Raw genomic sequence first — 12,500 nt, forward strand, 5'->3', positions numbered from 1 at the left:
TCCACACAGTCGCTCTGACAGACTGTAATACACTACAGGAAGCGTAGGGGGCGATACGGCTTCTACTGTTTCATTTGAAAAGCTCTATAATGTTCATATGATCCACACAGTCGCTCTGACAGACTGTAATACACTACAGGAAGCGTAGGGGGCGATACGGCTTCTACTGTTTCATTTAAAAAGCTCTATAATGTTCATATGATCCACACAGTCGCTCTGACAGACTGTAATACACTACAGGAAGCGTAGGGGGCGATACGGCTTCTACTGTTTCATTTAAAAAGCTCTATAATGTTCATATGATCCACACAGTCGCTCTGACAGACTGTAATACACTACAGGAAGCGTAGGGGGCGATACGGCTTCTACTGTTTCATTTAAAAAGCTCTATAATGTTCATATGATCCACACAGTCGCTCTGACAGACTGTAATACACTACAGGAAGCGTAGGGGGCGATACGGCTTCTACTGTTTCATTTGAAAAGCTCTATAATGTTCATATGATCCACACAGTCGCTCTGACAGACTGTAATACACTACAGGAAGCGTAGGGGGCGATACGGCTTCTACTGTTTCATTTAAAAAGCTCTATAATGTTCATATGATCCACACAGTCGCTCTGACAGACTGTAATACACTACAGGAAGCGTAGGGGGCGATACGGCTTCTACTGTTTCATTTAAAAAGCTCTATAATGTTCATATGATCCACACAGTCACTCTGACAGACTGTAATACACTACAGGAAGCGTAGGGGGCGAAACGGCTTCAACTGTTTCATTTAAAAAGCTCTATAATGTTCATATGATCCACACAGTCACTGACAGACTGTAATACACTACAGGAAGCGTAGGGGGCGATACGGCTTCTACTGTTTCATTTAAAAAGCTCTATAATGTTCATATGATCCACACAGTCGCTCTGACAGACTGTAATACACTACAGGAAGCGTAGGGGGCGATACGGCTTCTACTGTTTCATTTGAAAAGCTCTATAATGTTCATATGATCCACACAGTCGCTCTGACAGACTGTAATACACTACAGGAAGCGTAGGGGGCGATACGGCTTCTACTGTTTCATTTAAAAAGCTCTATAATGTTCATATGATCCACACAGTCGCTCTGACAGACTGTAATACACTACAGGAAGCGTAGGGGGCGATACGGCTTCTACTGTTTCATTTAAAAAGCTCTATAATGTTCATATGATCCACACAGTCGCTCTGACAGACTGTAATACACTACAGGAAGCGTAGGGGGCGATACGGCTTCTACTGTTTCATTTAAAAAGCTCTATAATGTTCATATGATCCACACAGTCGCTCTGACAGACTGTAATACACTACAGGAAGCGTAGGGGGCGATACGGCTTCTACTGTTTCATTTAAAAAGCTCTATAATGTTCATATGATCCACACAGTCGCTCTGACAGACTGTAATACACTACAGGAAGCGTAGGGGGCGATACGGCTTCTACTGTTTCATTTAAAAAGCTCTATAATGTTCATATGATCCACACAGTCGCTCTGACAGACTGTAATACACTACAGGAAGCGTAGGGGGCGATACGGCTTCTACTGTTTCATTTAAAAAGCTCTATAATGTTCATATGATCCACACAGTCGCTCTGACAGACTGTAATACACTACAGGAAGCGTAGGGGGCGATACGGCTTCTACTGTTTCATTTAAAAAGCTCTATAATGTTCATATGATCCACACAGTCGCTCTGACAGACTGTAATACACTACAGGAAGCGTAGGGGGCGATACGGCTTCTACTGTTTCATTTAAAAAGCTCTATAATGTTCATATGATCCACACAGTCGCTCTGACAGACTGTAATACACTACAGGAAGCGTAGGGGGCGATACGGCTTCTACTGTTTCATTTAAAAAGCTCTATAATGTTCATATGATCCACACAGTCGCTCTGACAGACTGTAATACACTACAGGAAGCGTAGGGGGCGATACGGCTTCTACTGTTTCATTTAAAAAGCTCTATAATGTTCATATGATCCACACAGTCGCTCTGACAGACTGTAATACACTACAGGAAGCGTAGGGGGCGATACGGCTTCTACTGTTTCATTTGAAAAGCTCTATAATGTTCATATGATCCACACAGTCGCTCTGACAGACTGTAATACACTACAGGAAGCGTAGGGGGCGATACGGCTTCTACTGTTTCATTTAAAAAGCTCTATAATGTTCATATGATCCACACAGTCGCTCTGACAGACTGTAATACACTACAGGAAGCGTAGGGGGCGATACGGCTTCTACTGTTTCATTTAAAAAGCTCTATAATGTTCATATGATCCACACAGTCGCTCTGACAGACTGTAATACACTACAGGAAGCGTAGGGGGCGATACGGCTTCTACTGTTTCATTTAAAAAGCTCTATAATGTTCATATGATCCACACAGTCGCTCTGACAGACTGTAATACACTACAGGAAGCGTAGGGGGCGATACGGCTTCTACTGTTTCATTTAAAAAGCTCTATAATGTTCATATGATCCACACAGTCGCTCTGACAGACTGTAATACACTACAGGAAGCGTAGGGGGCGATACGGCTTCTACTGTTTCATTTAAAAAGCTCTATAATGTTCATATGATCCACACAGTCGCTCTGACAGACTGTAATACACTACAGGAAGCGTAGGGGGCGATACGGCTTCTACTGTTTCATTTAAAAAGCTCTATAATGTTCATATGATCCACACAGTCGCTCTGACAGACCGTAATACACTACAGGAAGCGTAGGGGGCGATACGGCTTCTACTGTTTCATTTAAAAAGCTCTATAATGTTCATATGATCCACACAGTCGCTCTGACAGACCGTAATACACTACAGGAAGCGTAGGGGGCGATACGGCTTCTACTGTTTCATTTAAAAAGCTCTATAATGTTCATATGATCCACACAGTCGCTCTGACAGACCGTAATACACTACAGGAAGCGTAGGGGGCGATACGGCTTCTACTGTTTCATTTAAAAAGCTCTATAATGTTCATATGATCCACACAGTCGCTCTGACAGACTGTAATACACTACAGGAAGCGTACGGGGGCGATACGGCTTCTACTGTTTCATTTAAAAAGCTCTATAATGTTCATATGATCCACACAGTCGCTCTGACAGACTGTAATACACTACAGGAAGCGTAGGGGGCGATACGGCTTCTACTGTTTCATTTAAAAAGCTCTATAATGTTCATATGATCCACACAGTCGCTCTGACAGACTGTAATACACTACAGGAAGCGTAGGGGGCGATACGGCTTCTACTGTTTCATTTAAAAAGCTCTATAATGTTCATATGATCCACACAGTCGCTCTGACAGACTGTAATACACTACAGGAAGCGTAGGGGGCGATACGGCTTCTACTGTTTCATTTAAAAAGCTCTATAATGTTCATATGATCCACACAGTCGCTCTGACAGACTGTAATACACTACAGGAAGCGTAGGGGGCGATACAGCTTCTACTGTTTCATTTAAAAAGCTCTATAATGTTCATATGATCCACACAGTCGCTCTGACAGACTGTAATACACTACAGGAAGCGTAGGGGGCGATACGGCTTCTACTGTTTCATTTAAAAAGCTCTATAATGTTCATATGATCCACACAGTCGCTCTGACAGACTGTAATACACTACAGGAAGCGTAGGGGGCTATACGGCTTCTACTGTTTAATTTAAAAGCTCTATAATGTTCATATGATCCACACAGTCGCTCTGACAGACTGTAATACACTACAGGAAGCGTAGGGGGCGATACGGCTTCTACTGTTTCATTTAAAAAGCTCTATAATGTTCATATGATCCACACAGTCGCTCTGACAGACTGTAATACACTACAGGAAGCGTAGGGGGCGATACGGCTTCTACTGTTTCATTTAAAAAGCTCTATAATGTTCATATGATCCACACAGTCGCTCTGACAGACTGTAATACACTACAGGAAGCGTAGGGGGCGATACGGCTTCTACTGTTTCATTTAAAAAGCTCTATAATGTTCATATGATCCACACAGTCGCTCTGACAGACTGTAATACACTACAGGAAGCGTAGGGGGCGATACGGCTTCTACTGTTTCATTTAAAAAGCTCTATAATGTTCATATGATCCACACAGTCGCTCTGACAGACTGTAATACACTACAGGAAGCGTAGGGGGCGATACGGCTTCTACTGTTTCATTTAAAAAGCTCTATAATGTTCATATGATCCACACAGTCGCTCTGACAGACTGTAATACACTACAGGAAGCGTAGGGGGCGATACGGCTTCTACTGTTTCATTTGAAAAGCTCTATAATGTTCATATGATCCACACAGTCGCTCTGACAGACTGTAATACACTACAGGAAGCGTAGGGGGCGATACGGCTTCTACTGTTTCATTTGAAAAGCTCTATAATGTTCATATGATCCACACAGTCGCTCTGACAGACTGTAATACACTACAGGAAGCGTAGGGGGCGATACGGCTTCTACTGTTTCATTTAAAAAGCTCTATAATGTTCATATGATCCACACAGTCGCTCTGACAGACTGTAATACACTACAGGAAGCGTAGGGGGCAATACGGCTTCTACTGTTTCATTTAAAAAGCTCTATAATGTTCATATGATCCACACAGTCGCTCTGACAGACTGTAATACACTACAGGAAGCGTAGGGGGCGATACGGCTTCTACTGTTTCATTTAAAAAGCTCTATAATGTTCATATGATCCACACAGTCGCTCTGACAGACTGTAATACACTACAGGAAGCGTAGGGGGCGATACGGCTTCTACTGTTTCATTTAAAAAGCTCTATAATGTTCATATGATCCACACAGTCGCTCTGACAGACTGTAGTACACTACAGGAAGCGTAGGGGGCGATACGGCTTCTACTGTTTCATTTAAAAAGCTCTATAATGTTCATATGATCCACACAGTCGCTCTGACAGACTGTAATACACTACAGGAAGCGTAGGGGGCGATACGGCTTCTACTGTTTCATTTAAAAAGCTCTATAATGTTCATATGATCCACACAGTCGCTCTGACAGACTGTAATACACTACAGGAAGCGTAGGGGGCGATACGGCTTCTACTGTTTCATTTAAAAAGCTCTATAATGTTCATATGATCCACACAGTCACTCTGACAGACTGTAATACACTACAGGAAGCGTAGGGGGCGATACGGCTTCTACTGTTTCATTTAAAAAGCTCTATAATGTTCATATGATCCACACAGTCGCTCTGACAGACTGTAATACACTACAGGAAGCGTAGGGGGCGATACGGCTTCTACTGTTTCATTTAAAAAGCTCTATAATGTTCATATGATCCACACAGTCGCTCTGACAGACTGTAATACACTACAGGAAGCGTAGGGGGCGATACGGCTTCTACTGTTTCATTTAAAAAGCTCTATAATGTTCATATGATCCACACAGTCGCTCTGACAGACTGTAATACACTACAGGAAGCGTAGGGGGCGATACGGCTTCTACTGTTTCATTTAAAAAGCTCTATAATGTTCATATGATCCACACAGTCGCTCTGACAGACTGTAATACACTACAGGAAGCGTAGGGGGCGATACGGCTTCTACTGTTTCATTTAAAAAGCTCTATAATGTTCATATGATCCACACAGTCGCTCTGACAGACTGTAATACACTACAGGAAGCGTAGGGGGCGATACGGCTTCTACTGTTTCATTTAAAAAGCTCTATAATGTTCATATGATCCACACAGTCGCTCTGACAGACTGTAATACACTACAGGAAGCGTAGGGGGCGATACGGCTTCTACTGTTTCATTTAAAAAGCTCTATAATGTTCATATGATCCACACAGTCGCTCTGACAGACTGTAATACACTACAGGAAGCGTAGGGGGCGATACGGCTTCTACTGTTTCATTTAAAAAGCTCTATAACGTTCATATGATCCACACAGTCGCTCTGACAGACTGTAATACACTACAGGAAGCGTAGGGGGCGATACGGCTTCTACTGTTTAATTTAAAAGCTCTATAATGTTCATATGATCCACACAGTCGCTCTGACAGACTGTAATACACTACAGGAAGCGTAGGGGGCGATACGGCTTCTACTGTTTCATTTAAAAAGCTCTATAATGTTCATATGATCCACACAGTCGCTCTGACAGACTGTAATACACTACAGGAAGCGTAGGGGGCGATACGGCTTCTACTGTTTCATTTAAAAAGCTCTATAATGTTCATATGATCCACACAGTCGCTCTGACAGACTGTAATACACTACAGGAAGCGTAGGGGGCGATACGGCTTCTACTGTTTCATTTAAAAAGCTCTATGATGTTCATATGATCCACACAGTCGCTCTGACAGACTGTAATACACTACAGGAAGCGTAGGGGGCGATACGGCTTCTACTGTTTCATTTGAAAAGCTCTATAATGTTCATATGATCCACACAGTCGCTCTGACAGACTGTAATACACTACAGGAAGCGTAGGGGGCGATACGGCTTCTACTGTTTCATTTGAAAAGCTCTATAATGTTCATATGATCCACACAGTCGCTCTGACAGACTGTAATACACTACAGGAAGCGTAGGGGGCGATACGGCTTCTACTGTTTCATTTAAAAAGCTCTATAATGTTCATATGATCCACACAGTCGCTCTGACAGACTGTAATACACTACAGGAAGCGTAGGGGGCGATACGGCTTCTACTGTTTCATTTAAAAAGCTCTATAATGTTCATATGATCCACACAGTCGCTCTGACAGACTGTAATACACTACAGGAAGCGTAGGGGGCGATACGGCTTCTACTGTTTCATTTAAAAAGCTCTATAATGTTCATATGATCCACACAGTCGCTCTGACAGACTGTAATACACTACAGGAAGCGTAGGGGGCGATACGGCTTCTACTGTTTCATTTAAAAAGCTCTATAATGTTCATATGATCCACACAGTCGCTCTGACAGACTGTAATACACTACAGGAAGCGTAGGGGGCGATACGGCTTCTACTGTTTCATTTAAAAAGCTCTATAACGTTCATATGATCCACACAGTCGCTCTGACAGACTGTAATACACTACAGGAAGCGTAGGGGGCGATACGGCTTCTACTGTTTCATTTAAAAAGCTCTATAATGTTCATATGATCCACACAGTCGCTCTGACAGACTGTAATACACTACAGGAAGCGTAGGGGGCGATACGGCTTCTACTGTTTCATTTAAAAAGCTCTATAATGTTCATATGATCCACACAGTCGCTCTGACAGACTGTAATACACTACAGGAAGCGTAGGGGGCGATACGGCTTCTACTGTTTCATTTAAAAAGCTCTATAATGTTCATATGATCCACACAGTCGCTCTGACAGACTGTAATACACTACAGGAAGCGTAGGGGGCGATACGGCTTCTACTGTTTCATTTAAAAAGCTCTATAACGTTCATATGATCCACACAGTCGCTCTGACAGACTGTAATACACTACAGGAAGCGTAGGGGGCGATACGGCTTCTACTGTTTCATTTAAAAAGCTCTATAATGTTCATATGATCCACACAGTCGCTCTGACAGACTGTAATACACTACAGGAAGCGTAGGGGGCGATACGGCTTCTACTGTTTCATTTAAAAAGCTCTATAATGTTCATATGATCCACACAGTCGCTCTGACAGACTGTAATACACTACAGGAAGCGTAGGGGGCGATACGGCTTCTACTGTTTCATTTAAAAAGCTCTATAATGTTCATATGATCCACACAGTCGCTCTGACAGACTGTAATACACTACAGGAAGCGTAGGGGGCGATACGGCTTCTACTGCTTCATTTAAAAAGCTCTATAATGTTCATATGATCCACACAGTCGCTCTGACAGACTGTAATACACTACAGGAAGCGTAGGGGGCGATACGGCTTCTACTGTTTCATTTAAAAAGCTCTATAATGTTCATATGATCCACACAGTCGCTCTGACAGACTGTAATACACTACAGGAAGCGTAGGGGGCGATACGGCTTCTACTGTTTCATTTAAAAAGCTCTATAATGTTCATATGATCCACACAGTCGCTCTGACAGACTGTAATACACTACAGGAAGCGTAGGGGGCGATACGGCTTCTACTGTTTCATTTGAAAAGCTCTATAATGTTGTAGCGGTTCTGAGCAGTAAATGTTAATGTTGTTAATTAGTCTCTGTTTTTTGATTGTTTTTTTTCTGCAGGTGGTGTTAAAGGCAGGTCCCGGGACGTTCTTTGGCCTGGCGTTGTACGGAGAGTTCCTGTTCTGGTCGGATTGGGAGCAGCACGCGGTGATGCGGAGTGATAAACTCACCGGAGCAGATGTGACGGTGCTGAGAGCAGACAGTCCTCAGCAGCCCATGGGCCTCGCCGCCGTGGCTAACGACACACACAGCTGTGAGTCACACACACCTCACAAAGCAGGACACTCTGTGTGTGTGTGTGCGTGTGTGTGCGTGTGTGTGTGCGCGTGTGTGTGCGCGTGTGCGTGTGTGTGTGCGCGTGTGTGCGTGTGTGCGTGCGTGTGTGCGTGCGTGTGTGTGCGTGTGTGTGCGTGTGTGTGTGTGTGTGCGTGTGTGTGTGGTTCTAAGTGAACAGTCACACCACAAATTAAAGCAATAATTCAGCATAAAACATCAAATTAGCACAGTTTCTCCAGATATCAAGGCTTATCAATGTTTAGTGTCTGAGCTGCGCTTCTGTAGTTTTAGCACTGGAGCTACAAGACTTCATCTCAATGTCAGTAACTGGTTCAGTGTGTTTACACTTAATAATCTGATAACTGCAGAAAATCAGACGGTGTCAGTAACTCACTTTCACTTTAGTGCAGAATATGAATAAACATCGTCTAGAAGATGAAGAATATTTGACTGAGCCTGTAGTCAGTCTCAGCGTTGTTGTGTTGCATTTGTGGTGAGGAGATAAAATGTGTAAATTAGATTGAATGCTGAACCTTGTTCTTATTATGTGGAAGCGGAGATGAATGAGCTTAATCTTCTTACTCTGTTGGGAATCAAATTAACATTCAGAGAAAACTTTTATTTCTGTTTTAAATATTTTTCACGTTTCACTAACGTCTCGGAGTAATTCTAAATTTCGCCTAATCAGGCTTCGTTTAAAACTTCTCTGAACTGATCTGCTTCCTTATAATTTGTCCATTAGTGCGTTTAATTACACTGCACTTTATTTCACTACACTTAATAGGCCCTTATTAAGTGAGCCTTGTTATAATTAATACTGCATATCTGCAAATACTACACATTAACTGGAAACAGGTGAGTGTCATGATTGGGTATAAAGGGAGCATCCCTGAAAGGCTCAGTCGTTCACAAGCGAGGACGGGCGAGGTTCACCACTTAGTGAACAACTGCGTAAGCAAATAGACCACATCATTCTGTAACGGATATTCCCACATGGGCTCAGGAACACTTCGGAAAACCACTGTCAGTGAACTCAGTTCGTCGCTCCGTCTACAAGTGCAGGTTAAAACTCTGCCATGCAAAGCGAAGCCACATATCAACACCACCCAGAAACGCCGCCGCCTTCTCTGGGCCGAGCTCATCTGAGATGGACTGACGCAGAGTGGAAAAGTGTCCTGTGGTCTGACGCGTCCACATTTCACACTGTTTCTGGAAATCATGGACGTCGTGTCCTCCGGGGCAAAGAGGAAAAGGGCTGTCCGGATTGTTTTCAGCGCAAAGTTCAAAAGCCAGCATCTCTGATGGTGTGGGGGGGTGTTAGTGCCCATGGCAGGGGTAACTAGCACATCTGTGAAGGCCCCATTAATGCTGAAAGGTACATACAGGTTTTGGAGCAACATCTGCTGCCATCCAAGCAGCGTCTTTATCAGGGACGTCCTGCTTATTTCAGCAAGACGATGCCGAGCCACATTCTGCACGTGTTCCAACAGCGTGGCTTCGTAGTAAAAGAGTGCGGGTACTAGACTGGCCTGCCTGCAGTCCAGACCGTCTCCCATTGAAAATGTGTGGCGCATTATGAAGCTCAAAATACGACAGCGGAGACCCCGGACTGCTGAGCAGCTGAAGCTGGACATCAAGCAGGAATGGGAAAGAATTCCACCTACAAAGCTCCAACAATCAGTGTCCTCAGTTCCCAAACGCTTATTGAGTGTTAAAGGAAAGGTGATGTAACACAGTGGGAAACACGCCCCTGTCCCAACTTCTCTGGAACGTGTTGCAGGCATCAAATTCAAAATGAGGGAATATTTGAAAAAAACAAAGTTTATCAGTTTGAACATTAAATATCTCGTCTTTGTAGTGGATTCAATTGAATACAGGTTGAAAAGGATTTGCAGATCATCGTTTTCTGTTTTTATTCATGTTTTACACAACGTCCCAACTTCATTGTTATTGGGGTTGTACTACAGTGCACCGCTCTATTAGACACAATTTAATATTCTCTGCACTGCATTGCCTTTTACTCCACTGCACCGTATTTCACCGCACTAAAGTGAAATGGAGCAGCGTGTAGAGTATTTTTGATTGTCAAATGGAGTGGACAATTATGCGCACCTATATTTCCCTGTCCACTGCACTGCATTTCACCACACTGTTTATTTTTCAGTGCACTGTATGTCATTTGACTGAATCACAGCTCAGGTCTGTAAGTTGGGGCAGCTGTGGGCTATAAATTGAAGTCTTGTGACCTGATGGTCACTGGTTCAATCCCCTGAGCTGACAGGACATGACTGAAGTGCCCTTAAGCAAGGCACTTAATCCCCAACTGCCCCCCCAGCCACTGTGGAGAGCGCTGCCCTCTGCTCCAGGCGTGGGTGCCCACTGACCCCTAGTGTGTGTGGGTGTTTCACTGCATGGATGGGTTAAATGCAGAGGTGTGTCTGAGCGCAATTGGTCAATGGCTCTGAATTCATTTGCATTAAACTCTGGTGCTCAGCTGGGGGAGGTGCCTGGAGCGCAATGGGTTTGCCACTAGGTCACCATATTTTCTGCTAAATGGGAAAAGTGTAAAGATCCGTTTTGATTTTGCGCGGAACAGGAAGCAGGTGAGGGTTTCTCAGAAGAGGAAGTCACTCCTGCCGTCCTGAACACAGACCTGCGCTGGTCATTTGCGTTGGAACAGGCCGTCCTGCGGCGTTACTACTTTCGCAATACTGCCCATTATCCACTTGCACAGTGGTCATAATTGCACCACTCACTGAAATGACATCTGTTGCTGAATTATTACCTGTAAATTCACAGAAAGCTCAGCGGAAACATGCGAATGCATCATGTAATTATTCAAATTGCTGTTGGAACACTGCGCCCGTTAGAACCGCTCCACATGACCCCCAGCGCTGCGTTCTTGTAGAGAACATTTGCTCATTTCTTGAAGCCTTCAAGAAAACTCGCCTTCTGCAAACAGCCGATCGTCCTCAGTTTCCAGTGCTGGCGTCCACAGGGCTCGGAGGAGTGCTGCGAGTGGTCTGTGTGGAGCAGATCGTGGAGGTCCAAATCTCCATGTAGTCCCAAACACGCAGCTCCTCCACCTGCATTCCAGAAATGAAGGTTCTAAGAAGCCTTATCCTCTGGTTCCTCTTCACTGCAACAGCCGCTCACATGGAGCCATTTGGAAAGAGTAACCTGCACGCTGGTCCCTCGCTCGCAGCTCAGATCAACCACAGCCTGCCATGCATCTTTCACAGGGTCTAAAGCGAACGTTCCACCCAGGATCTCAAATGAACCTAAACAGGAGGAACATCATTATCATGTAAGGGTCATTCGGCATCTGCAGTGGGAATTCAGGTGGATACATTTTTAAAGCATCAGTTCCTTTCATCCCCAAACTAAATAATCTTAACATGTCCGTTAGCATCTATTGTTATATACATTTACTGCACATTTTACAGTCACTGTTGAATGTAGTGTGACTCCAGTGACTCCAGTGACATCCTGGTTAAAACTGAGGATTCTGTAAATCGGCTGACTTGTTGGCTGATCAGGTGACCTTGTGTAACTAAAATCAGTAATAAAAATGATATTTCTGACATTATTTTGCTGAGTTTTAATTACCCAGCCTTTAAAGCACAAAACACCAGTGACACGCTGACGTTCTGAGCTAGTAAAATAATGAACTACACTGAGCCAGTGTGACTCGCCTTCTCAGGCCTCGAGACGCCTCTTCTCTGATGAGCCTCGACCCAAAGAGGCCGTTTAATAGACAGTACATTAGCACTGTGGTCATGCCAGGGGCTGCTGACCCTGAAGGTACCACTTTACACCGGTAACACTGCAGTGCAGGAGACGTTCAGGCTGTGAGGACTGTTCTCTGTTCTCTTCTGTCCAGGTGAGGGTTCTCCCTGCAGCGTCAACAACGGGGGCTGTCATGACCTCTGCCTGCTGACCCCAAGCGGCACGGTGACCTGCGGCTGCAGGGGCGAGCGGATACTGCTGAATGATAACAGATGTGTATGTAAGTCCTGTACACTCTCTCTCTCTCTCTCTC

At 44.2% G+C, this 12,500-nt stretch overlaps 1 protein-coding gene across 2 annotated transcripts in view; it reads left to right on the forward strand.

Moving 5' to 3' along the window:
- The window catches only part of lrp1ba (low density lipoprotein receptor-related protein 1Ba), a 421,137-nt gene that overhangs the window by 257,183 nt on the left and 151,454 nt on the right, over positions 1-12,500 (forward strand). For both annotated transcript variants that reach the window (XM_037534585.1, XM_037534586.1), the window contains 2 exons: positions 8,243-8,435; positions 12,342-12,467. In XM_037534585.1, coding sequence (XP_037390482.1) covers positions 8,243-8,435; positions 12,342-12,467 — 319 coding nt within the window. The remainder of the gene's footprint in view (positions 1-8,242; positions 8,436-12,341; positions 12,468-12,500) is intronic.

This window comes from Pygocentrus nattereri, chromosome 25 (genome assembly GCF_015220715.1).
Source record: "Pygocentrus nattereri isolate fPygNat1 chromosome 25, fPygNat1.pri, whole genome shotgun sequence".
Classification (NCBI taxonomy): domain Eukaryota; kingdom Metazoa; phylum Chordata; class Actinopteri; order Characiformes; family Serrasalmidae; genus Pygocentrus; species Pygocentrus nattereri.